We start from the raw sequence: 27,980 nt of genomic DNA on the forward strand, positions 1-27,980 counted from the left end.
TTATTATTGTTGCAACGTGAAAAATAATAAAAAAACACAATCACGGCGCAGCTGTGCACTATACGAGAGCAACGCTGTTAATCTTTTGTTTCTTAACACTTTCTGCGATTGTCGTTTGTTATAGGTACTTATATTCTTTTGTTTCCACTTTATGGCGATTAATGTCGTTTGTTTCGGACAAAGTCAGTCAGGAACAAAAGACGGTACGGTAGCGATATGGAGGCGATGTTCTTTTTTCTAAACAGTGGAACCGAGTTATTTTATGTATAGAGAAGCGATAAAACCACAAAGTGTGATAAAGGAGTGGAATCGTGACTTGGCTGACGCAAATCGGAATCCGGTACTTTTTTTTGATAAGAGCTTTTTGGTTTATAGAAAGAAAGATAGGAATTTGAACGTGAAATGTCTTCTTTTTTATGTTGAATTTTTTTACCAAAATGTCAGTGTCAAAGAAGAACATCGACTTGTAGTGAAAGCACAGTTTTCCTTCAATTCAAAAACTGACAGTCCCAAAATTGAAGATCGCATCGTTTGACGTATCTGCATTGTGTGTGGCCTGACAAAGTTCAGATCTTCGGTTCAGATCGTACAGTCCTAGAACTGCTGACGAACTGTATGTGAATGGGCACCTTAAGACACTAACATCTCAGGATTTACAACCGAGAAAAATCAAAGATTTTCTTTGATACAGACTATCAACTATACTATTTTAAACAATAATGAACTAAAATTGATGTATACTGACCACCAGGAAGTAAAAAATAACGTATAGTTCTTCCAAAACTCTCCATTTCTTGAAACCAATTTTCCGATTACTGCTGTGACGTTCCAATCACGAAGAAGGTCACTTCTGCTTCACGTAGCCTTTAGTTACGTCATCAAAATATACGGAAAATACACCGAAAATACCTATTTTTGATTTTTAATGATCCTTCCTAATTTTTATTCTTGAAGAAATGGTAAATTAATAGATATATTAAAATTATTCATTGAAAATGTATTAAAAATCGTGAATTCTGACCTCCCAAGAACTCTTCTTACATCAGGAATGTACCTAGATCCAGAAAAACAGTTTTTTTCTGGTTCTTACAGCATTTTTTATAAATTTTAAATTCTGTTATTTTTGGGATGTTTAAGAAGATTGCTGTAAGGTTAAAAATTTAGAACACACTTTAAATACAGAAACTGGTCGTTTTTGATTCTGCATCTAAAAGAAAAATATGATACAGGGTGGTGCTTTAAAAAAATTAAATAGCCCATTTTAATTTAAAAAAAGACTTAAACTTTTTCATTACTTTTTTTGGGGACTCCCTGTATACAACAGAATATTTTTTAGGACATGCACCTATTTTATAAACCATGCCACGTTTATACAGGGTTGTTCACCACATACGACACGGAGTATTGTAGCTAAACGATGAGATTTTTACAAATTGTAAGTTTGGGGTTCGTTGAAGGACTATTAGAGCTACAATTTAAAAATATTTTTACAAGATACAGAGTGTCCCAAATAAAAAATATCAAAGTTGTATTTTTTTAAATGGAACACCCTGTATATTATTACATTTTTAGTTTCTACGATTAAAATAAAGGTAAATTTGATTAAGGTTTATTACACTTAAACCTTACCGTTTTTGAAATATTTTCAATTTTGAACCCTGTATAAAACTTTTTTCATATCTTCTTCAACAACGACGATATTGGAGTTTCTCTCATTAATGCACCACCCTGTATATAAATGCATTCCATATTATAATTTTTATTATCCTTCTGAAAAGGTAATGGTCCTTTAAATGTAAATTCTTTCTTTTTCGTGGTTATTGTTTATTTGTTATTGTAAACTGCTAATAATAATATGGAGATAAATTTTTGAAATTTTACCTGCAATGTTTGTTTAAAATTATTATGCTAAATATGCAGGCAAAAGCAAAAATTACCCCCTTGTAGGTAAAAAAAAATGGTCAGTAGTCTTGTACCTGGACAATGAACCTGTCAAGACTTGTCTCTTTTTAATTTCTTTGTGTCTTCAATACGGCATTGCCACATTTCTCACAATTCAGTAGATTTAATGAAATTATTTTGCTTAGATTTTATTATTTCGGATAATTTAATAAAATAATAATTTTTGTTCAATCTTTTTGGGGATATTGGGAATTTTTGATCTTCCTTTCAGTGATAACATTAAATGAGAACTGCTAAAATTAATAGGGAACTTTCAATCTATAATTCAGTCCATGGCAACTATATAGTGCACGGCAACTATATAGTGCATATTTGGTCGGCCCACACTTCTTGTTGTTCCCCTAGGTCTCCATAGGATTACTTTTTAGGGCCATCGGTCTGGATCCTGTCTTGCCACATGTCCTATCCATTGCCACTTCAGACTTGCCACTCTTTTAACGACATCTATTAATTTTGTTTTTTGACGTATGTGGGTATTCCGTATTTTTTCCCTAATGGTGACTCCCAACATGATTCTTTCCATGGCTCTTTGTGCGACTCGTAGTTGTTCTGCTGTTTTTCGAGTAATTGCCATATTCTCTAAGCCATACGTAAGCACAGGTAGAATGCAGCTGTCGTAAGCCTTTTTCTTTAGGTTCATGGGCACCTTTTTATCCTTGAAAATATCGCTCATATTTCCAAATGCTACCCATGCCAAATGGATCCTGCGTTTGATCTCCGTATTTTGGTTTTCCTTGCCCAGCTTGATTTTATGACCTAAATATATATATAATGGTCTACGTTTTCACTAATAACGTTGTCCACGGTAATGTTATGGATATTGTTGCTCATTATCTTGGTCTTCTTCAAGTTCATTTTAAGGCCAATTTTCTGGGATTGGTCATTTAGCTCATTTAGCATGGTGTTTAGTTCTTGAATGTCGGTGCTCAGCAAGACAATATCGTCTACGAACCTCAGATGGCTAAGGTGTACCCCATCGATGTTTAGACCTCTATTTTCTCATTCTAATTTCTTGAAGACATTTTCCAGTGCCAGTGTAAATAACTTGGGAGAGATGGTATCTCCTTGTCTCACGCCCTTGCCGAGTAGTATTTTTTCTGTTTTGAGGTCATCATCTAATTTAACTTGGAAGGTTGCACTATCAAAAATATTTTTAATAATGGAATAATATCTGGAATCAATTCTCGCGTCCTCCATTGCAGCTAGAAATGACCAGGTTTCGATGCTATCAAAGGCTTTTTGGTAGTCTACAAAGGCCAAATGTAGAGGTATATTGTATTCTGTTGTTTTTTCAATGACTGTTTTAATTGTTTGTAGATGATCGATGGTACTAAAAAAGACCTTTTCGAAAGCCTACCTGTTCTATTGGCTGATAGGAATCTAGTTTCGGAGACAGTCGGTTGTTGATAATCCTAGTGAAGAGCTTGTATAGATGCGAGAGAAGGCTTATTGGCCTATAATTCTCTATATTTATAAAATCTCCTTTTTTGTATAATAGCACAACTTCTGCGTTTTTCCATGCGTCCGGGATTCTACCCTCCATGAGACATTTATTTAACAATACTTCCACGGCATCCACTAATGGTTTTCTGCCCATCTTCAGCATTTCAGTTGAATACGATCTTCTCCTGGGATTTTGCCATTTTTTATTTGTTTTTTTTTATACAAATAAAAAAAACAGCTCGATACTACTAAATAACTTTTCCTTTTAAAAAGAAACCCACAAAAAATCTGAAATTTTGATCAAGAAATTTTGAAACTCTTCATATCAAAACAAATTCTTGGTCGTACTTTTCAACGTAAACCCGGCAACGCGGCATCATACTACTCCGCACGGTGGTACCGCTGCGCACTGACGTCAACCAGCAGCCACTTCGATCACATGACGTTTCCATATTTCCGTCTCACTCCGACTCGCACAAAACCCCATATAGCGCGCCCGAATCAAGTAAACAATGTCGCTTTTCAGTTGTTTCTCTATCTGCATCAAGTGTGCTTGGCGCGCGCCGCCGACAGTCTTTTTTTTTCGAATTTATTCGCCGCGCCTCTTTTGTTTTGACTTTCGGACACGTGCGCACAGTCTTTTGTTTAACCACCGTGTTTTGTTTTGGCGGTGTCTTGTTTGATCCACCCTTTAGGATTGTTCTTGTGATTTTTGTTAAGTTTTTTTGGATTATTTCATCGAAGGTAAGAGTTTTTGATTGTGTTTGAGTAATTTTGCGCAATTTTTCGCAACTTAAATCGATTTAAAAACGCGCTGTTTAAAATGTATTAAATAAAATTGCGAAAAAGGGTGTGTTCCTTGGTAATTCCATCAAATATGCATTGAAACGCGACATGTATAAAATGCGATAAGATAAAAAATAAACTTCCGAGAATATTGCGAATACCCGGGCGGTTTTAGTTGTAAATAACCTTATTTTATCGAGTTTTTTTCAGGAAAAAACCAACCCTGTTGCATGTGCTCCATTGTTAACTCAAAATTATCGTAATACTTCTAATTAGTTCCTATAATAATAAAATAACAACACATAATTATCTCTGTATCGCTATATAATTTTTCTCTTATATTTTCCATTGTTTTTTTTTTTGTTTATTCGCTAGATCGTTAGTATAAGTTGAATTTACGTATATAGACCTAATTTGTTATAAGTAAATGGTTAGCGGGAATAAACAAAGCGACCATAGATAGAAAACAAAAGAACCTTGAATGTTTGCACTACGATAAGGCGGCGTTGTCACATTTGTCGGGTCGTCAGAGGATTTAGTTATTTTTTGTAGTAATTTCATAGTGCTTAATAGGTGATAACGGAGAGTTTTTTTTGTCATTTTTGTTCTCTATATTTTTGTTTACATCTGGATTCAAGTATTTTCTATACCGAGTGCGTCTCAAAAGTCGCTCACCCCTATAACTTTTTTATTTTTTCAGATAAAAAACCGTGATTTGGTAAGTTAGTATATTACATAAATTAGGACTGATTGACGTATTCAATTGTTTTCGGTCACTTCCTGTTTCACCGGAAATGGCTACAACTTTTAATTTTTAAATGGTATCCCTCGGTATTTTTTGCTTTATTTGATAGAAAATGACACTCTGAACATCATATGTCAACTTTGGACATTTTCGCATATGGTTTATTTGAAACTGTAACATGCGGTTCATAACGACATTTTGACTCGAAATACCAAGTGTGTGGAACCAAATTATTCATAAAAAAAGTCTTTTTCCAAATATGCTAATGAGCCACCCTCGTTCCATTTGAAAAAATTGAGATAATATGATTAAAAATACGACTTGGGCATTTTTTAACCGGGCAGAACAAGACACTAAAAACCAAACCAAAAACATTAAACGGTCAAATCTATTTTTCCAAAGCTCCTTGATTAAAAATTAGTGTTTTTTACACAGTCATGGCACTCTCAGTCTGTCATTCTATTGAGTGGGTCTTTTTCTATCGAATTAAGTAAAAAAATACCGAGGGTGCCACTTAAAAATCAAAAGCTGTAGTCATTGGTGAAACGGGAAGCGACCGAAAATAATTGAATACGTCAATCAATCCTAATTTATGTCATATATTAACATACCAAATCTCGTTTTTTATCTGAAAAAATAAAAAAAATATAGGGGTGAGCCACTTTTGAGACGCACCCGGTATATTCCAGTATCTTTCTGGATTTGAATAATGTTATTTTCCCACTATTTTCCGTTGAGTTTCTATTATACAGGATGTTTAAAAAAATATGTGCCATCAAATATGTTCCTAAAAATATGTGATTTCCGTCTCCTTGATGAGATGCCAAAACTTGTAAAAATTAATTGTCTCTCATTATTGACTCTTTCCCAAAGGTGCGTTTACACGAGTCATCGACCTTTAATTTTCCTTTGTAATATCTACAGTAAATTAAAAAAAACAGAAAAAATCTTTAAATCCACTGAAATAAACGTGCTACCGGCAACGCTGCGGCCTCCGACGACCATCACAAGACGCTGGAGGCGTGACGGTCGCGTGAACTTCGACCATGGGACGCTCTAGAGCTGGTAATCGTATTGGAGCGTGCGAGACGAAAAGCATCGTGAAATTTCCGAAGTTTTTGTTGCGCTTCGCGGTGGATTTAGCGCGTTTCGTCGCAGAAGGCGACGGATGGGAATGCCAAGTATTTCCGATGCGACGACGACACTCAAAATACATCGTTGCCAAGTCGTGCACCTAACAAAAGCCAATATAATGGGTCTTATGAATAAGAGTTAAGCAAATGCTTTTACTTAAATTTCTTGAAATAGACTGATACAAGTTGTAAACAACCAACAAAGATAGTTCTATAGAAATGGCAATTGCTTCTCTTTATTCATCAGGCCCAATATTTTAATGCATTTTTTAGACTTTTTTAAGTTTTTATTTATTTTGAAACAATCTAATGCTAGGAAGAGATTAGGCAATGAAAGAATATTGAGAATGGAATGGTGACTAAACTAGGAATTTAAAGAATAGTATACTAGAATAGTACAAAGGTTAGTCTTGGGTCGAGATTTCCGTATGTAAGAAGAATATAATGCGTTTATAATGTACTGAACAAAGAGAGAACGTAAACAGGTTGCCAAAGCTATGAAATATAGAAATTTTATAAGGACTAACCAACGCTATCCACCACACCAAATAACCAACTTAACCAACGCAACTAACCTCGACACTGATAGAAAATATAAAAAACAAATATAAATTAGTACAAATCAACCAACCCCACCAAATAACCAACTAACCAATGAATTAACACCCTCCAAATAACCACGCTAACCAACCCGCCAAAAACTAAACCAATCCAACTAAAAAGAGTGAAACCAATGCAATAAGATCAGGCTATAAGCAAAAAAAATATAAAAAAGTCTTGGTCGGCGTGAGATTTGAACCACGGACCATTCGCTTACGAAGCGATAGCCTCAGCCACTGACCCACAGGTGCTCTTGCAGAATGCTTATAGCCAGGCATTACTTTCCGCTGACATGAACGACGTCACAATATCTATTAACGGCATTTTAGTAGGCTACCGTTTAAGGGCTGTTTAAGTACATCGTTAATAATACCTTTGGCTATGCTCTCCTGAACAGAGTGCGGACCGTCTGGCTGCCTATCTACCATATCTGTATTCAACATCTGTACACTACTGCCACAGTTTGATGCCACAGTTTGTTGCCACATGTGCAGATTACAGAAATACATTGAAAATAATATTTATATTAAAAGAGCATTATATAGGGTTGTTCACCACATACGACACGGAGTATTGTAGCTAAACGATGAGATTTTTACAAATTGTAAGTTTTGGGTTCGATGAAGGACTATTAGAGGTACAATTTAAAAATAATTTTACAAGATACAGAGTGTCCCAAATAAGTAAAAAATATCAAAGTTGTATTTTTTTAAATGGAACACCCTGTATATTATTACATTTTAGTTTCTACGATTAAAATAAAGGTAAATTTGATTAAGGTTTATTATACTTAAACCTTACCGTTTTTGAAATATTTTCAATTTTGTGAAATTGCAGTAAAAATTTTAAAGCTTCATTTCTCCAAGGGTATCAATGTTTTTAATACTAAATATTTAATGAAGTTTATTTATTGATCTGTTATTGTGTTGCAATAATAAAAATAATACTACCTTATACAGAGTGTCTAAAAGTTTATTTTAAATAATTATTAGCTTCAAACGGCAATAACTTGTTTAATTTAAATAGAACACCCTGTATATTTTACGAAATCAGATGCACAATTTAATTGTCTATCAAATTATATTATACCATTTTTTACCTATCTCTTTAAGTTTCCGTAGAAAATGCATTTTCTTGTAATTTAGAACTTATTTATCAATATACCCATGTACTATTGACATTTTAGATTATTTTTAAAGATGTACCAAATTTTTAAAGAGTACAGATACTAATATTGTCGATATAATTCGTTTATTTCATTAAAAAATAAAAAAAAACTGTTTAAATATTTGTTAAAGAGGACCAATTAATATGATTCCAGTATTCAAAGTACATTAACTGACTGTTTGCGTGATTAATAATAATTGCTCCAAATACTAAAAAACTGAATTTTGTATAGGCATTAGACAGTGTGATAAAAAGTAACACCTTAAAAATGATATTTCATTTTTTAATAAATGCTTATTTATAACAACAAAGACTTTAATTTGATAACTTATTATTATATTGATTTCTGACTCAAAAATCCAGATTTATTTATAATAATTTATTAACGAACACAATTAAGTATGTCATTAATTAGTATATGGGCGGAAATAATGGTGTTATATTTAATTAATGGTATACTCTTTTATAAAGATTTAAATAGTTTTCTTTTTGCGTACAAATGGGCTAGTAATATTATCGTTTTGCTAAAAACGATAATATTACTAGTCTGTACATTTTGTAAGTACATTTGTTGCTTTAAAAACAATCTAAAATGTCAATATTCCATGGATATATTGATAAATGAGGTCTAAATTATAAGAAAATGCATTTTCTACGAAAACTTGAAGGGATAGGTAAAAAATGGTATAATACAATTTGATAGACAATTTAATTGTGCATCTAATTCTCCTAAAATATACAGGGCATTCCATTTAAATTAAAGAAGTTATTGCCGTTTGAAACTAATAATTATTTAAAATAAATTTTTAGACACTCTGTATAAGGTAGTATTATTTTTATTATTGCAACACAATAACAGATCAATAAATAAACTTCATTAAATATTTAGTATTAAAAACATTGATACCCTTGGAGAAATGAAGCTTTAAAATTTTTACTGCAATTTCACAAAATTGAAAATATTTCAAAAACGGTAAGGTTTAAGTATAATAAACCTTAATCAAATTTACCTTTATTTTAATCGTAGAAACTAAAAATGTAATAATATACAGGGTGTTCCATTTAAAAAAATACAACTTTGATATTTTTAATTTATTTGGGACACTCTGTATCTTGTAAAAATATTTTTAAATTGTAGCTCTAATAGCCCTTCAACGAACCCCAAACTTACAATTTGTAAAAATCTCATCGTTTAGCTACAATAGTCCGTGTCGTGTGTGGTGAACAACACTGTATGTCACTTTTTCAAACATGTCCTTCAAATCCTTCAATTTAAGAGCTGTTAGTAAGAAATTTCACTTCAAATATGCGCACAGAGTGCACACACTGTTTTTTCTTAATCTTTTATTTTTCTCGTACATTTTACAGATTACACTGTTTACTCTATTTGTCATAAATATATTTTGCGATAAAAATATGTGCTATCTAAAGAATTTCACATGACAAATAGAATTAAAATAGTATTAATGTTTTTAAAAATAATGTAATAAAAGTTTGGATTATATATTTCTCCAAGTCGTACCTTACTTGGTTTGCCCTTGGTTCTCCGGGAAAAAACTGAACCACCGTACGACCTTGATGGTGGTGGGAGAGTGAAATAAGAGAGAAACGTCGCTTATGCAGCTCTCCGTCGGGTACCATTTCGTCATAGGTGGTTCCTAGAATCCGAGCGTGAGTCACCACGGCTCGAGCTGGTACTCTGGTTTAATGAAATAGTGCGACAACGTGAAGTTCATTCAAGATATTTTTTTTTGGTTCGCGTAATACGGAGGAGGTACGTTCTTATGTACCGCGTGTTTTTCAGATGAGTCATAACTGTGTAAATAATATATTAAATAGCAGTACTCACTTGTGTAGTATTTTATGTTTAGATTAAGATTCTTGTTATGAAACGTTTGATTTGTAAATAAGAACTTTTTTGAAAATCGTGCATTTTATTTTAATTTTTCCTGTATACAGTGGTGGCCAAAAGTATGGAAACTTTTTACTTTTTAAAATATCACAGAAAATATTGCTATGCTTGAACTCTCAGGAATATAAATGAACAGCTTATCAGCAAATAAAAGTATTCCAAAAATTACACAGCGAAAAAAATCTGTTTAGCAGTTTTTGTAGGAGAACAATCGATTTCTTGTGGCCAAAAGCACCAAAAGTATGGAAACCATAAATAAATACATTAAAATTATTTAGTTTAAGCTGATAAACGGTACGATTTGCTTCAGATAAATATAAACATCATGCCCAAGTCTAAATATTTCTCTACGGATTTAAAAAATAAAATAGTTGAATTATACAAGAGCTGTTATAAACAAATTCAAATAAGTAAAAATTTAAACATTTTAAAAGGCACCGTTTCAACAGCTTTTAAGTCAGGAAGACCAAGAAAGTTGTGCAACAGGACAATGAAAGTAATGAAGAGAATATCAATGGGAGATCCAAGAAAAACATCCACAGACATTTCTCGAGAAATGGGTGAAAGGGGAATATCGGTGTCTGCACGCACGGTGAGAAGAAGGTTGGATGACATGGGACTTTTTCGAAGAGTTGCGGTGAAGAAACCACTAATATCAAAGAAAAATAGGATGGCCCGCTTTAAATTTGCTCAAGATCATCTCACCTGGTCTTATCAGAAATGGAATACTGTACTGTTTAGCGACGAAAGCAAGTTTCAACTGTTTGGTAGTGTCGGGAGACGTTATGTCCGAAGACCAAAAGGTACACGGTATACAGCCATAAGTACCAGATGCCCACAGTAAAACATGGGGGTGGGAGTATAATGGTATGGGGGTGTTTTTCTCGCTCAGGTGTTGGTCCTCTTATTAAAATTGATGGGATAATGGACCGTTTTTTGTACAAAGACATATTGGAGAATAATATGCTGCCTCATGCTGATGAAGAAATGCCACTCAGATGGTTGTTCCAGCAAGACAATGATCCCAAGCACAAATCTCGGTTTGTTCAAAATTGGTTAAATGAACATAATGTTCCACTAATGGATTGGCCCTCACAGTCTCGGATCTTAACCCCATAGAAAATTTATGGGACCATTTGGATAGCAAAATTCGAAGCCATTCTATTTCAAATAAAAATGAATTATGGGAAGTGCTAAAAACTGAATGGGCCGCCATTTCCAGTAAAGATTGTACGAGATTGATCGATTCGATGCCACGAAGATGTAGAGAAGTAATTAATTCAAAGGGATATTCTACTAAATATTAGTAATTTTTATATTATCTTGAATTTTAATAAACATTCTTCTTAAGTTTCCATACTTTTGACCAAGAAAATATTCATAATTTTTTATATATTTTTTGATAGCTGTAATTTTTTATTTAAATGTATTAGGTTTTGTAGGAAATTATTTGTAGGTCACGATTATATAAGTCGTTTTATTTCATATTTTAATTTCTCAGCATAAATGACAAATTAAAAAAGTTCCATACTTTTGGCCACCACTGTATTTTAGAACTGACTGTTTACCGCAAATTTTCCCACGGTATAATTTCTTAACCTCTGATATTAGCATGGTTACGGCACTGGAAGGATGCAAATACAGAAAAAATCCGGTGGCTCTCAAAATTTTTGAAAAATCATTTTTTTTGGAAATTGTCAAAGTAAAATGACTCGGTTATTTTGGACTTATTTGAAAAACGGTACAGAGAAAATATGTTTCTTTTATCGAGATCTACGAACCCAGAAAATATTTGCATTTATTTAAGACTGTATAATAATAATAATTATATGCGATTTTTGTTAATTTCTTTTTTGTAATAATTGACAGTTGTTTCATTTTTTATGGAACCACCCAAATCTCGTCGGAGTCAAGCAGTACCAATGGTACCAACAGACAAAAAAAGTATTGAGAGAAAAAATGGGGAGAACATATTATATCTTTTTTTTTGTTTTTTTTTTCTTGTTGCTTGTTGGGAACTGTCGCTTGGAGCTGCCTGGTACCACCGCAGCGAGGTGATGACTCATCACGCAGCGACGAGAGTACCAGGAATATATGTGCCGTGTTGCCAAGTTGAATATTTTCGAACAAAATGTAATACAGGTGTCCGGATAGATAGATTTTATTACAGATTCAAGCCAAATCATTGAAATATTATTAACATCGTATGATCGAAAAAAAAACCAGACGGCTGGGAAATGATAATAGCCGATAATTTTGGCGAAACATATGACGTTAATTAAAATTCCCGATTTTTCCCGGTCGTAAGTTCGTTTATGTCGTCTTATGACGTCATACCAGGGCACAAATAATACAATGTTTCTAGCGCATTTTCTTATCTACCATCATGTAAAACTTCAGACTATCTACCATCTTGTAAAACTTCAGACTATAACATGACATAGATCCGCAATTCTGATCGGCATTGTGAAGCCAACATAAGTTTCTTAGGACTTCACAACAGGGCATAAAATACAACTTTTCTGTTTTTGTTTTGTGTTTACTCGTTGAATAAACAGGACCTATGAAGGAAAATATCAACAAAACTACTAGTAAAAGCTTTAAGATTCGACTGGTCATTCGGCAACGTCATATTTTTTGCTGTTGTTAAAGTATCACATGTTCCGATCACTACTATTACCCTTTAGGTATCATTGAACTAAATACATTTTGTGCTTCTTTAAAATTTTAAAACAGCGTAAAATATGACGTCAATGAAAATTCTGTCAATTATATTACCATAGAAACGCGTTTTGATTTTTAGGACTTCGACTATATTTTTATGTTTTTTCTCTAAAACGGTATAGAAATTTGGAAAAGTATAAACGGGATTAACCATTTTAGGACAAGCAAAAATTTTTATAAAGAATGCATTTTTCTCAAATTCTCAATAATAAAAAGTTTTTATTCTTGTAAAGACATGCCGGGGACATACTGTATACCACAGACAGAACCGATTTTAAATTGGCCCAATGTGGAAAATCCGTTTTGTCACTACGATTCCGCGTATCCAACCACTATTCTTAAGCTTCTCGGTGCCAAAAACCGGTAGCGAAAAAAGCGGGACATGCGCGAAAAGACCCCGTACAGCGTCGCGACGTCTATTTTGAGGTGTCCCGGCGCTGCCCGGTCCAGTCTACGCCACGATTTAACCGCGAACGGGACGGTCGCCATCTTGGTTTGTGCGTGCCGCCCCCTGTAGCGCTCGAACGAACGAACATTTTTTTCTATTAAGAAAAAGAGAAAAAAAAACGATTTTGAGGAGCCGGCATCGATAACCGCAGCAGCAGCAGTTGGCTCCCTTTGTAGCTTTCAAACGAAAAAAAACTACCCTTTTGCCTTCGCCCTACGCACCCCCTTTCATTAATCTACGTGTTTCAATAGTCGAATCTCATTTTTGTCGAGAAAAAACGAACTTTTTTGACGTTTCTAAGTTATTTTTAACGAATTCTGCACGTCGGGATCATGGATTACATCAACCAGAACGACATCACGCATTTTTTGGCACAGGAACTGCTCTACCATCAGGTAAAACCCTAGACTATTGCATGACGTAGAGGCGGGAACCTAACCGGCACCGCGAAGCCAACATTAGTAATCTTTATGTAGAATGTAAATCATACAGTTTTACAGAGTTTTTTTAGTTCTCCATCTCCGATATCAGTCGTACCAAAGTTTATGACACGAATGGTCGTCGTATCGGCGCACTCAGTGACAAGATGTTCCAGGTGCTTTCTCATTTTGTCCTCAGAATCGGCATTAACCATTGTTATTGTCATAGTCTCAATCTACTCAGATGTTCATTAAGGAGACGATGAAGATTGTTTTCACTTACGTCAAGGAAAATCTTCTGATAAAAAAAGTTCTGAGAAACTTTTTTGATGTCTTATGACGTCACACCAGGGCTTTATTTATTATCTACCATCATGTAAAACTTCGAAGCAACATGACATAGACTTGCAATTCTATAATGGGTATTGTGAAGCCAACATAACTTTCTTAGGACGTCACCACAGGGCATAAAATACAACTTTTTTGTTATTGTTTTGTATTTATCCATTGAATAAAATGACTAATAATCGATTTGTTTACCACTTGTAACCTATATTATACAATTACTTATTAGTAAAAAGTTACAATATTTTTCATTTTCACGTTAACGTTAAACTTTTATTAGCGTTTACAAGAAATACTATCAAAATAAACCATGAAAAGCTTAACAAACTTGCAAAAATTCGTCTTTATCTGGAAGTAGATAGTACTTACCATCGAAAAAAAAACGGCGTCTGAGATGGCTTTGAAATGAAGATGATGAAATGACAGAATGTTTAGGCACGTCTTTGAACTGGAATAGGTTAAAGCCTTGTCACTTTAACAACCTTTGACTTGGATAGGGTACAAGCCTACATTCCTTGACCGGTCTTTACTTAAATATTTTATCTATCTACAAATAACCAAAAGAATCTGAATAATTATAATGCTTCATTTAATTTACAATAAGTATTGAATGTTTTTTTTTAAATTAATTTTGGTAACAAGAAAAAAAATGTTACAAAGTTGTATTGCCTGTTAATTTTTGATGGCCTTTGTACCAAAAGTGTAAGCCTGTAGGTATTTGTGTCGCTTTAGCATAAAAATTTGTACTATTTCGTATGTTGCTATTAATAAACACATAATAAAAGAATGAAATAATCTTGTTTACCTATTTTCGAATTTTTGTAGCTTTTCTAGGAATTTAACAACAAAGAAATTGCTGTATTTTTTAGATAAGTAGTTCAGAATCATTTTCAGAACTAGACAAGATTTTTAAATTATTTTTTTATTGATCTGCAATCATATTTTGAAGAAATATCGTTCGCAAAGCCATAATATTGTCCTCATGCCGTTTTAAACTTGGTTTTTGGCACGCGTTTGCAGCTAATTTTACAAGAAAAAAAAACAAGAATGAGATACTGTCATCCATAGATTTTAATAATTCCGGATTGGCTACTCGTTAACTCCTCAAAAATTATACCAGCTAGTACTTGTAGACTATATCACACCTAGACACACTTCTATATCGACGTTTTGATGCCAATCTACAGGGTGTTTCAAAACGAAATTTACGGGGGATTCCCCACGTAAAAAAAAGATTTATTTTTCATATCAACATAGGTCCGATTCTGCTTTGTTTCGTAGCTACAGGGTGTTAAAGTCTTAATAATCTTTCGATTTATTATATTGCTAAAAAAGTGTCCATAAATAACTTCATCAGGGACGTGCATATGGGTTTTCATTGGAATATTTTTCAAAAGAAAACATGTGCGCCACTGATTTTTTTTCTTTTGATATCGCAGTAGTGTAGGCCGTTTAATGCCAATTAAAAGTTATCTCTTGATATTTTGTGAAATTCGGCCTCCTTGATGAGATAAGCGCAATTTTATCAATCACAATTAATAAAATAAAAATAAAATTAAGGAATTATATATTTCACCTAATTTATTATTAAATATTATTACTATTAGTTATTATTACTATTAGTCCAACCTACAGCAATTCCAAATAAAATTGACAATAAATTTCAATGTAAAAGACCTATCTACTTCTTGTAAAATCTATGGTATCGACGTGTATTCGCAAGGGAGGAGGATCCTTTGGATCAGCAGTTATTTTTAAACGTTTAATTTTGCGTAGGCAACCTGCCAAACCGATGCCAGATTCAGGTGCGGTGGATGTTTGTATGGACAGAACATATCCACACTTCTGCCTACACCTGAAAATTTTACTGTAAACATTGAATTCGACCTTGTAGAATCAGATTTTTAATTTTAATTATTAGTTTTATTTTTTTCTGACGGTATAGGTTATATAATTTCCTTTTTGATTTGGATTTATTACATTTCACTTTTATTTTAGCAAATAAAGGACTTTTTTTGATGATTAAAGATTAAGCAAATATATTCCTACTGACGCGTTTTTTTTTCGCTCATATTGTATGCATGTATTTCTTTAGTAGGTACTGTATTTTTTCTCAAATTTTTTGAAGGGAAGACTTCTTTACGCGCTTGGAGAGCAAAATTTTAAGGCCGTGACACAGACATGCGAGACGGCCGTGACGCGCGAGCTAGCCAGAGGAAAAGTGGTAGCGGCAGTGTTGCCACAGCTACCCTATTCGGGATAGATCTACCTCTTTGTAAAACATTTTAACCCCGCTATCTCGTGATAATCTACCCCGATGAAAAATAAGCTTGTGGCAACACTGAGTAACGATCTGTGCCCGTACGCCGCTAAGAAAATCAACCTTGTGTGCTAGGAAGTAAAATTCTGTAAATCACTATAAATAATGAGTAATTGTTTGTAATTGACCTGTAATTTCTCTATTATTAATCCGGTAAATGATGGAGATAAACAATTGTGATTGATTAAAATTTTATTTTAAGATGAAAGTTTTGTTAACAGCTTGCACATAGTGCACATATAATTTTTTGCTACAAATTATTTATTTTTCTCTTTTTCTTTGCAGTTCATAGCCCTCGAAGGCCTCAACTCCGGCGTCCCTACCCGCACAACCCCCACATTAACCCCTACGACCCTCCGCAACATCGAACAGACCTTCATCGAGCTCCAATCCAAACCCGAGCAACACGAGAACGAAGCCAGATTCGTACCACCCTTGGTACACTCCATAGGCAACAACCAGTACATCTCAGCTTCGGACGCCAGCGACATCTATAGCCACCCGCCCCAATCCAGGTCGCCGATTTGGCAGAACAGCCTGTCACAGTCTAGTTCCGACTCGAACACCAGGTCTACGCCTCCTTTGGCCGTGAGCAACGCGAGTACCAAGACGGCAGGGCCAGGGAGGAGGAACATGGGTGGGAGGAAACCTGCCAAGGTGACGGATCTGTCACCTGAGGAGGAGGAGCGGAGGAGAATTAGGAGGGAAAGGAATAAAGCTGCGGCTGCCAGGTGTAGGAAGAGGAGAGTCGATCACACGAATGCTTTGATGCAGGTGAGAAAGCAACTTTATACAGGGTGTTTCAAAAAAAAACATGTGTTATGTCTTGCGGGGAGATTCCTCACGTAAAAATAAGATTTATTTTTCATATCAACATAGGTCCGATTCTGCTTTGTTTCGGAGCTACAGGGTGTTATAGTCTTAATAATATTTCGATTTATTATAATTTTCCTCCAAGTATTTTTAGCGTTTCGAATAAAATTTTGAGGGTAAAAGTTACTTTAATAAAATGCGACATACTTTAAAGCTAAAAAAGTGTTGACATATTCACCAAGGACGTGCCTATGGAATATATCGCTGAAATATCTCCGTGGTCACTAGGCGCGTTCGGTATTCACGTCCGACCGCTCGAATCGATCTCGATCGTTCGTTTATGACATCCAGATGTAGGGGAAGTAAATCTGAACCGTTCGGTAAATAAAATCGGAGCAATCGGACGGTGATCTTTTTGCTCGGAGAATTTTGACGGAGCAAACAGATTAATTTGAATTAGTGAGGTTAAATTTTTAGTTGTTGTCAAGTTTTAAATTGTTTATTTTGTTGCTTAATGCAAAACGACGTTCAAAACTCAAAAAATAAATTACTGGTCCTTTTGTCTTTGAACGTTGAAAGATTTCAATTGGGAATTGGGATTTCAAACTTGTCACTTTTCCTTTAGCGATCTGAACATTCCAAACCGTTCGGTAATTTCAGATTACTCCATCCAATCTGTGATCTCGTGACAAAAAATCGTCGACATCTGGATGTGATTACCGAACTTAGCTATTGTATAATTGCGTTTATCTCATCAAGGAGGCCGAATTCGATAAAATATCAAGAGATAACTTTTAATTGGCATTAAACGGCCTATACAATTTTGATATTGAAAGAAAAAAATTCAGAGGCGCACATGTTTTTTTTTTTGAAAAATATTCTAGTGTTAACCCATATGCACGTCCCTGATGAATTTATTGACACTTTTTTAGCATTAAAATATGTAGTACTTATAGTAATTTTTACCCTCAAAATTTCATTTAAATCACTAATAATAGTACCTCGGAAGAAAATTATAATAAATCGAAAGATTATTAAAACTTTAACACCCTGTAGCTAGGAAACAAAGCAGAATTGCACGTATGTTGATATGAAAAAATGATAAATCTTATTTTGACGTGAGCAATCTCCCCACGAGAGACGGCACATGTTTTTTGAAACACCCTGTAAAAGCGATGCCAATTAAACCTTTAGTTACGTAATCGAGGGCGCGATTTTTAAATTCATTGTTGCCAACCATGGCCATATTCGGCGCCGAGCTGACTAACTGGAATTTAAATTTCTCGCTGGGGATTCAGGTGGTAGCTCTGCCGTAAAAAATGTCGAGTTGCCACATTGATTTATTTATTTGCTGACATTTTTTTTTGTATTACGAGTTTTTGGTTTAAATTAATTGTATTGTGGATACTTTAAGCTTAAAAATGTTTACCAGCAAACCTTGCAGTCGAACATTGTTCTTTTTAGAACCTCTTTTAGTGCGAAGTGTACAGGGTGAGTCAACGATAAAGTCCATGATCTCATTTGTTTCGAGGTTTACAAAAAAATGTTAAATACAAAAGTTATAGGGAAGGTTAAGATACACATTCTAAAATTATTATAGAGTATACAGGGTCCTTCAAAAATGTGTGGCGGATATAACATATGTTTTTTTAAATGCAACACCCTATTTTTTATTTTATTTTTAGATTCTGCGTAAAATTCTATAACTTTTTTATATATAATGTTATATACCTAAAATTAATAGTTTTTGTAATATTTAAATTTGTTTATACAAATGGTAAATTGCAATCTGGTAAAAAATTGTCAGTTGTACCATTGTTTCTGAAGTTGGAATACCAAAATTTGGTATGAGAGTTCTATGGAGATTAAAAAGAAGATATATGTTAAGATATTTTAGTTAAATGCTACAGGGTGTTCAAAATATATATATTTATGAATTTCAACTACTTAAAATTAAAAAATCTCAAATTTTTTAAATGGTACACCCTATAAATTTTATTTTTTTCTGATAGATTTTGAAAATCTCTTCAACTTTTATTAAGTATGTCATATACCTATTTTTAATAGTTTGCGATTTATTCCATTTTTTCTATTTTTACCCTAATTTTTAATACAATTACGCTATAACATCATAGTTACCGTAACAAAACAAACATATTTATTACTTATTTTTAATAAGTAGTTTAATAATCAGTTACAAATGTTATTATTAGTCAAAATTAATTAACTTTACTCAAATAAACTAAAATCGTCGTGAATTTCTTGGTGTATTTCTATCTTATGAAAGATGACATTTGGATTTTCCGTCGGGCCGAATAGCCACAGATTATGGTAATTCTAACTAGATTACCTAATTGTTGACGACTACTGATATTGAAATTTTCTCCGACATACAGTAAAGTTTTTGTTCTCGTAGTAATTCTGGTTTATAATTTATTTCGTCAAGCCAATATTACTACTGCCACAAAACCGTCCCATTACACACTGAAAATATTATAATATAATATAATATGAAAATGTTCTCTAGATAATCTACATCTATTCTTGTAGTACTTAGCAAAGTACTATATAATATATAGTACTGAACCAAAAAATATGTTTATTTTGGCTTGTTCGTGTTATCAGTCACATTGACTAATCCATTTTCAGGAAAATCTGAAACTATTACCTCTACCTCTAACATTTATACTTATTACAACAAATTAAACTAAAATTCACCTTTTGTTCTTAACTTGCTTAACAGACATATGAAATTTTGATAATAATTATTATTTTTTGTCATGGTAACTATGATGTTATAGCGTAATTGTATTAAAGATATGGGTAAAAATAGAAAAAAAATTGGAATAAATCGCAAATTATTAAGAATAGGTATATGACATACTTAATAAAAGTTGAAGAGCTTTGCAAAATCTATCAGAAAAAATCAAAATATATAGGGTGTACCATTTAAAAATTTTTAGATTTTTTAATTTTAAATAGTTGAAATTTATAAATATATTTTGAACACCCTGTAGCATTTAACTAAAATATCTTAACATATATCTTCTTTTCAATCTCTATAGAACTCTCATACCAAATTTTGGTATTCCAACTTCAGAAACAATGGTACCACTGACAATTTTTTACCACACTGCAATTTAACATTTGTATAAACAAATTTAAATATTACAAAAACTATTAATTTTTTTTGTTTGTTTCAGGAGGTGGATGAATTAGAACACAAAAAACAGAAATTAATTGATGAACGACAGCAACTTCAGATGCTAAAAGACCAGCTAGAATATTTACTAGAAAGCCACCAAAGTTCGCCACAGTGTAGGAAACAGACGGAAAGTCCGCCCGATGTGAAACCTTTTGATCATATCTACTATGATAAAAGTAATGATAGAGTCAAGACGGAGGTCATAGAGCCAATGGACGACATTTTTGTTTCGCCTTCACCAGCAAGAAAGGTACATTATTTATTCTTCTTCTTAAGGTGCCGTGCAGATTCCTGCGTAGGCGTTCATCTTTTTCTTCCTCATCAGATGGTTCTGTTAACTGCCGCGACTTGGGGTGCTTGGAAGTCCTGTATGCCTGTCCAATGACGAATATTTCTCAGCCAGGATAGCTTCCTTCGTCCTATCCCCCTTTTGCCCCCCTCTATTTTACCCTGGAGAATCAGACGCTGAAAGTGATAGCGATCTCCACGTAGTATGTGTCCCAAATAGGCTATTTTCCTCTTCTTGATGATTTCGAAGAGTTCACGTTGTTCCAGACCAGCTCTTCTGAGAATGTCTTCATTCCTAACACGGTCGACCCAGGGCACTCTTAGCATTCGTCGTAGGATCCACATTTCGAAGGCTTCAATTCGGTTTATTGTTGCTACCTGCAATGTCCATGCTTCCACACCATATAACAAAACGGACCAGACATAGCACTTCACCATTATGTATCTAAGGCCGAAGTTCAAATTCCTATCTTTGAGAAATCTTCGCAGTCTCAGAAAAGTAGATCTTGCTTGTTCGATCCTGCATTTGATCTCCTGATCCGGATCCCACGTTTCGTTAACCATGCATCCCAAATATTTAAATTGTGTGACCTGCTTGATGACCTCTCCATTTAAGTAAATTCTGGTGTTCAGAATATTGTTTCTGCTAACAGCCATAAATTTAGTTTTTGTAGTATTTATGTTTAAACCCAGTCTTTGACTTTCACTGTTAACCTTATTTAGAAGGATTTGGAGATCATTTGCATTGTCTGCCAATATCACTGTGTCATCCGCATATCGGATATTATTAATTGGAATACCATTTATTTTCAAACCAATGGGACTATCGGAGATTGACTCAGTGAATGCTCTTTCCACATATAAATTGAACAACATTTGAGATAGAATACACCCTTGCCTTACCCCCTTTTTTATTCCAAAATCTTCTATTACTCCCACGCTATGTATACGAATTTCAGCTTTTTGGTTCCAGTACAAATTACTGATGAGCCTTATATCTTTTCCATCAAGTCCCAAGTCTCTGAGGTATGATATAAGGAGGTTACGTTTAACGTGATCGAACGCCTTTTCATAGTCTATAAAGCACATGAAGACATCTTTTCTCTGATCTTGGCAATTCTGTACTAAAGTTTGAAGACTGAATATGGCTTCTCTAGTACCAAAGCCGTTCTTAAATCCAAATTGACTTTCTCCACTTACTTCCTCACATTTTTTGTAGAGTCTTGTATGCAGTACCCGTAAAAAGAGCTTAAGAAAGTGGCTAATTAGACTAATAAGACGATACTCTTTACAAGAAGTTGCGTTACTTCGTGTAAAGAGTATCGTCTTTTTAGACATTATTTATAAATCTACTTAAATCAGTATTAAAAACCACAATATACAGGGTTTTAAATACCTACCTTTTTTTTCTTGAACATAACTTGTGCAATAACTTATTGCCAGTGGTGTACAGTACAAATCAAAGCAGGGTAGGTAAAAAATTGTCACTTATAATATCACAAGAGCTTAAATTATTTTCGGAAACTTTTTTGAGGGCACGAATATTTTGAAAATTATCCCGAGTCGAAGACGAGGGATAATTTTCCTAAAATATTCGTGCCCGAAAGAAAATTTCTTGCGTGGTATTCGGTAAGAAAAATTTCACACCTAAATTTGAAAAAAAAAATATTAATCCAACATGACATTTTAAAATAATTTCAATTTGTTAATAATATTAACAAATATTATTATATTTTAATTAGTTACATCAAATGCTAAAACTCAAATGGGTAATATTTCAATATATAGACATTGTAGTTCATTCACATTATGATTGTAGATCTTATGTTTACCTTTTCAACTGTCAAAAAATTTCCACTAAAGTTTCGTGGCGCCTCGAAAAAATTTCCGGAAATTTTTTCAGTTGCCATGGTAACTAGTCAACATTAAAGCATGTTATTGGTTGAAAAGTAGAGGTGTGAAATTTTCAAAATAATAAAATGAGACTAGTAAAAGTAATAATAAAAGGTCAAACGTCACAAAAGTATTAATTAGTGCGACGTGATTGACAATATAAAAAAATAATTTTAAAGCCTATAGTTTAATAATATATTTTCGTACTTTTATGCTTAGGCATAAAAGTACAAAAATATATTATTAAACTGACATAAAGTGTCAAATTCAACGAGCGTAACCATATTTTCTCGACATATAATTACATACAAGGTATTACTTATAAATCTTTTTATATTATTTGGAACGTTTAAAATTGTCTAAAAAATTATTTGTGACTTTTGAAAAAAAAAATAGCATCTTCTCTTCGGAGTAAAAAATGAGTTTTTATGCCTCGCCTGTAATCTACAGCCTCGCCACAAAAAATATAATTTTTACTCCTAATAAAACAATATTACTATTATATTTTTTTATATTTAGGAAATTCAATTTTGAAAATTAGAAAAAATGATTTATTTTTAAAAAAATTTGAGAGCCTCCGGATTTTTTCCTTTTAGTGCCGTAACCAAACCAAAACGTTCAGCCTATAAAGCGAGAAGTTCAGAGTTCAATACCGGCTCGGAGTAAACTTTTTTTTATTTTATTTTTGTTTATATTCTGATAGTAAAGTATTAAATCATTGTTTTTTTTTAATCACCAAAATTATTTAATACTTTACTATTAGAATATAAACGAAAATAAAATAAAATAAAGTTTACCCCGAGCCAGTATTGAACTCTCGACTTTTCGCTTTATAGGCTGAACGTTTTCACGCAGCGCTATAGAGACTTATTCGAATTTATATTCAATACTAGTATTTAAAGGACCAAATAAAAATATAGGAACTTATTTCAATGCGCAGTAGTGAACGCAACGTCTATCGGCAGCCAGAAAGCATAGTAAAAGATATATCAAAGAACCAGCTTTCTTAAAATTCTTGTTTTCCCGACGTTGCTAGCTCTCGTACTATAAGCTTCTTCTTTCTTTTCTAGGTGATGCTTAGCTCAGCTCTACCCATCTCCAAACCACCCAGACCCAACTCTCTAAACGTCACATCGAACAACACAGTAACCACGTCCTCCTCCAAGCACCAGAACCCCTTGGAAATAGCCGGAATACCGATTAGCACGCCCTCTACGGGCATGATCTTCAACTTCGAGTCCATGATGGGCGGGGGCACTGGGCTCACACCCGTGAGTGCCCCCCTGGTCCCTTCTTGCAGCACGCAGCAAAGAAACGCCCCTACTAGCACAGCGAGCCTCATGATGATGATGGACGCTGTGGTGTCCCCCGATTCCCACGGGCCCCCCAAGCTAGTCAGCTTATAATGTTGATAGAACCGCCATCTGGCTTCAGGTGGCGGAACTGGGAGTTATTATTTGTTATTACCGTGTTTTTTTTGTATTTTTGAATCGCGATATAGATATACGTTTATATTAAAGAAATATTTAGTTTAGGTGCGTGTGGGAAATAGAAAAAAAAGAGTTATATAAGTGAGAGAAGGGTTATGAGAGGTTTTAACCCACAAAAGATGTGTTTAGAGCTGTATATGACAGATTACCAGATTACCAAACTTTTTAAAATTGTTGCAAATCTAACAGTTGTTTAAAAATTGTTATAATCACATAATATCTCATATTTACAAGATATACATATATTATGTGATTAATATATCTCATAAATACGAGTTCTTTAAACGATGTAGAGAAAATAAGACGTTTTAAACCACAGAAGATTTGTTTTGAACCATGTGACAGATTGCCATAGATCGGGGCACTAAATATTGGCGCCAAATTTCAAATTTGAATGACCAAGAGCTCATAAAAATTATCATTAGTATTCCAGATTATTTATTACAACTAATTTATAATAAATTACTAAATAAGAGCTGTGTAAGTGAAGAAAAGGAAATAAGACGTTTTAAACCACAGAAAATATGTTTAGAACTATATGATAGATTGTCATAGATTGGCGAACAGTAAAGTTCGCGCGAATTTTCGAAAATTTGAATTACCAACTGCTTTTAGAAACTGTCTATTGTAATTATTAAAAAAAACAGTAGTCCCTAGATGATATAGAATTTAAATCAACTTAGGCGCGGGAAATTTAAAAATTAAAACATATTTTCTTTATATAAAAAGCTTTTTTTCAATAATACTGATAATTCGTTTGTTTGTCATATTTTTTTGTAGAATTTGAAATTTAAGCAGAGGCAATAGAAAATATATGTTAGGAAGGAAGAAAAACGTCATTATTTTTCTTTTTATTGTGTTTTTACAGTTTTTTACGTGTATTTTCGCCTAAATGTAAAAAAACATAATACAAACTCTTAGATGCTCATCCCTAATTTTCAGTAATTATCTAGGATCTTTCGGGACTGTCAACATCGTTTTATTGACACTAATGACAAGTCCCTGTCATTAAATTCCGAATTGCGGTTTTTTTTTCTGTCAAAAATCCTGTCTGGGTAGCCTACGAGAATCTACATTAATATTGGACTTTATTCAATTTTATTTTGTTAGAAAATCTCAAAAATAATATTAGCAACTTACATTTTGGAGTTTGAAGTTCCCAGATATTTTAAAATTCCAGATTTTTTAACAAAAAAAAGTATGTCTAAATATAGAAGAAACAGGGGTATTTTTTAAAATCTAGGTCCGCCTTTTACCATCTTTTTTAATACTTTTATAACTAATGGCTGTGTATATAATATTTAATATGTATATTAGAACGAAATATCCCTTTTCCTTCTTAACTTAACCTAAAAAACTTCCCTAACCTCACTTATATCAGATTTTTTTTTATTTCCCGCCAAAAAGCGTATTAACCAAAAAAAAAACGATCATAAAAGAGAGTAAATCATTTTTTTGTGTCATTTTTATAATATAGATTTATATATAGAGAAAGATATATAAGAAGAACGTAAGCGTATATAAGTTTATTTACTTATTTATTTTTTCATATAAATATTATTACTAATAATAGTAGAAAGATGATTGATTTGAGACGGACCAAAAACTTTAAAAAAGGTAAATAAATAAATAAATAAAGTTTCTAATGCTCAAACTTTATGATAAAAAAATCTGATGCTATTTTTGCTAAAATCATATATAATGTATAGAGATTAGTCTTTTTTTATCTTCCACTGAATTTTGCACAAAAGCGTCTTTGTGCAATAGTTTCCCCTACTTATTTGCGCGCCCTAACCACATGATGCCTTCATCTTATAATATACAGGGTGAGTCTGATATAAGTGCAAATATTTTTAGGGTAGGTGGTATATTTCGAGCCCAGGAACACGTCTATGAGTTTTTTTTGCGAAAAAATATGTTGAAAATCGAGCATTTTTTTTAATTTTTCCTGTATATTTTAGAAACCTTTTTAGGACTGCCTGTTCACCGCAAATTTTAATATATTACCATGGTTACTGCACTAAAAGGGATACAAATACAGAAGAAATTCGGTGGCTCTCAAAATTTTTTAAAAATAAATATTTTTTTTTAAATTTTCAAACTTGAATTATTTTAGACTTGTTTGAAAAACGGTAAATAATAAATATGTTTCTTTTATTGAGATCAACCAGCCATGAAAATGTTTGCACTTATTTAAGACTCGCCCTGTATAAAGAAAAACGAATGTTTTATAATATAAAAACATAATACAAATTCCATCCAAAAGAATTATATATTATATAAAGATTTTTTTTTATATTTATATAATATTATACAACTAGGTTAAGAACTTTATAATTTTTTTGAGCTAAAAAAAGTCTTGTCTAAAAATCTTTCGAAGCAATTTTGTGTTACTAATGTAAGGTTATGTTATTGTACATTTTTTATTATTATTATTTGTATTTTTAATATATGCCGAAATTTATGAGAGAAGATATAATATATTTAAAAAGTAATAATATAAAACAAAGAACAAAAGAGCAATATAAGATTGTAATAATATATAATTATTGCAGAATTTTTTTATATAGAATTTATATGTAGATTTTTTTGTATTAATATTTAAGCCAAGAAGTTATGAAGGAAAAAACAAGTGCTAATATTTTAAGGTTATAAAATAATAAACAAAATATCTTTTCAAAATGTGTGTTATTTTTTAACACTCATATTTTTTTTATATCAAAAATTTTCGCTTATTTTTAAGGTTGAAATATTTGTCCAGAACGTTTTGAATGTCCCAAAGAAATAAGTAAGTATAGAGGTGGTTTTTTTTCAAAGCATCTCTATTTTTACTTATTTCTCTGGGTGTATTTCCAAAGACAAATGTTTCAATATTAAAAGTAACGAAGATACAACAAAGATTTTCATTTCATAACCTTGTTTCATCATTTTTTTCCTGTCTCTTTTACGCATTTTTATTATTTATTTTTATTTTTTTTACGCTCATTGCAAGCCAGATGATAGGATTTATAAATACAAGGTGTTCTATTTAAGAAAACATAACTTTAGTACATGTCTTCAAAAATATTTTTTGTAGAAAAACAAACTACGCCATTGTCACAAATTACCTATAACAGATGCGAAAGAACACCGAATTACGCGTTCAGGTTTCTGTGACCTTCAGAAAGAGTTCATAGACAATCCGCATCAATGTATAGTTTGGGTTATTATTTGTTTTGGTGAAAATAATCCGCACCAATATGTTATCGAGGCATACAAAAAGGTCCACAGACTTCGAGACATACGAAAAATCAAGTCCATTTAGCGTGTGTCGCAATTTTCACACCTTAAAAAATTAGTTTTTTATAGCTATAGCAACTGCAGCGACTATGAAAAAAGCTGTGTGATTTTCATAGAAAATAAGGGCGCCTGTAATTCATTTGAGAATGTTATAAATCGCTAAAAGTGGTTTCAAATCTCTTGGATTTCTATTAATATTAAATAAATTTTATTAAAAATTGAACTAAAATTGTTAGTATCATTAAAAACAATTCAAATTCAAAAATTGTATCAGTCAAATTCCCTCATTTAAGGTGAATATTAAAGTAAATATAAATACAGCTGATTCTAAGCTCTACTTATCTTTAAGAAAAATTTAAATCATTGTTGCAATTGAGCCTTAATGCCATTTCGAATGAACAATAGTATTAATAATGTACATTATAATAATAATAAATTCTATATCATAGTGTGTATTAAAACTACTAAAACACATTTAAATTGGTATTATATTAACAACTTTTGTTTTTTAATCCAAAAAAATGTTACCAATTTTCTCAATCAAAATATTTGTGGTCCTGAAAAGGACCTTCGTTTTCCCATGTTCGTTAAGGTAGGTAATGGGTAAACGGTAAAAAAACAGGATAATGAAATTTAAAAAATTAAAAAAATTGTTCAAAAGTGCCTCCCTCTTGCATTAAACAATAACCCAAACGATCATAAAATCCCCTCCTCACATTGGATAACTTATCAGGGGTGACAGTGCCAATAAAGGCATTAAATATTTTCTGCCTTAACTGCTCCAAGTTTTGAATTTCATTCATGGCCGTAAATTTTAGATTTTATGTACCCCCATAAAAAGAAATCATTCACCGAGAAGTCAGGTGAAATTAAAGGTCTGTCTTATGTTCTATCGGACTTTTTTCGACTATATAAATCTTTATTTTTTGTAAACTTTAATGCATAAAATATTTTCAATCTAATAAATAATTTAATGATGTAAATAAGAGGAAATTTTTCACATGGGTG

The 27,980-nt window shown here is 32.6% G+C and overlaps 1 protein-coding gene across 3 annotated transcripts in view; it reads left to right on the top strand.

The window, feature by feature from the left end:
- Positions 1-25,120, top strand: part of LOC115884972 (transcription factor kayak) — a 45,217-nt gene extending 20,097 nt beyond the window's left edge. For 2 of the 3 annotated variants that reach the window (XM_030903700.1, XM_030903699.1), the window contains exons 2-4: positions 16,290-16,778; positions 20,021-20,272; positions 23,274-25,120. In XM_030903700.1, the coding sequence (XP_030759560.1) occupies positions 16,290-16,778; positions 20,021-20,272; positions 23,274-23,609 (1,077 nt within the window). In that variant the 3' untranslated portion in view covers positions 23,610-25,120. Of the gene's footprint in view, positions 1-12,902; positions 13,316-16,289; positions 16,779-20,020; positions 20,273-23,273 lie in introns of those variants that run through there. The other variant, XM_030903701.1, reaches the window with a different exon arrangement.
- Positions 25,121-27,980: the final 2,860 nt, after the last annotated feature.

The sequence above is a fragment of the Sitophilus oryzae genome, unplaced genomic scaffold, assembly GCF_002938485.1.
Source record: "Sitophilus oryzae breed Bouriz unplaced genomic scaffold, Soryzae_2.0 scaffold_358_pilon_pilon, whole genome shotgun sequence".
Classification (NCBI taxonomy): Eukaryota; Metazoa; Arthropoda; class Insecta; order Coleoptera; family Curculionidae; genus Sitophilus; species Sitophilus oryzae.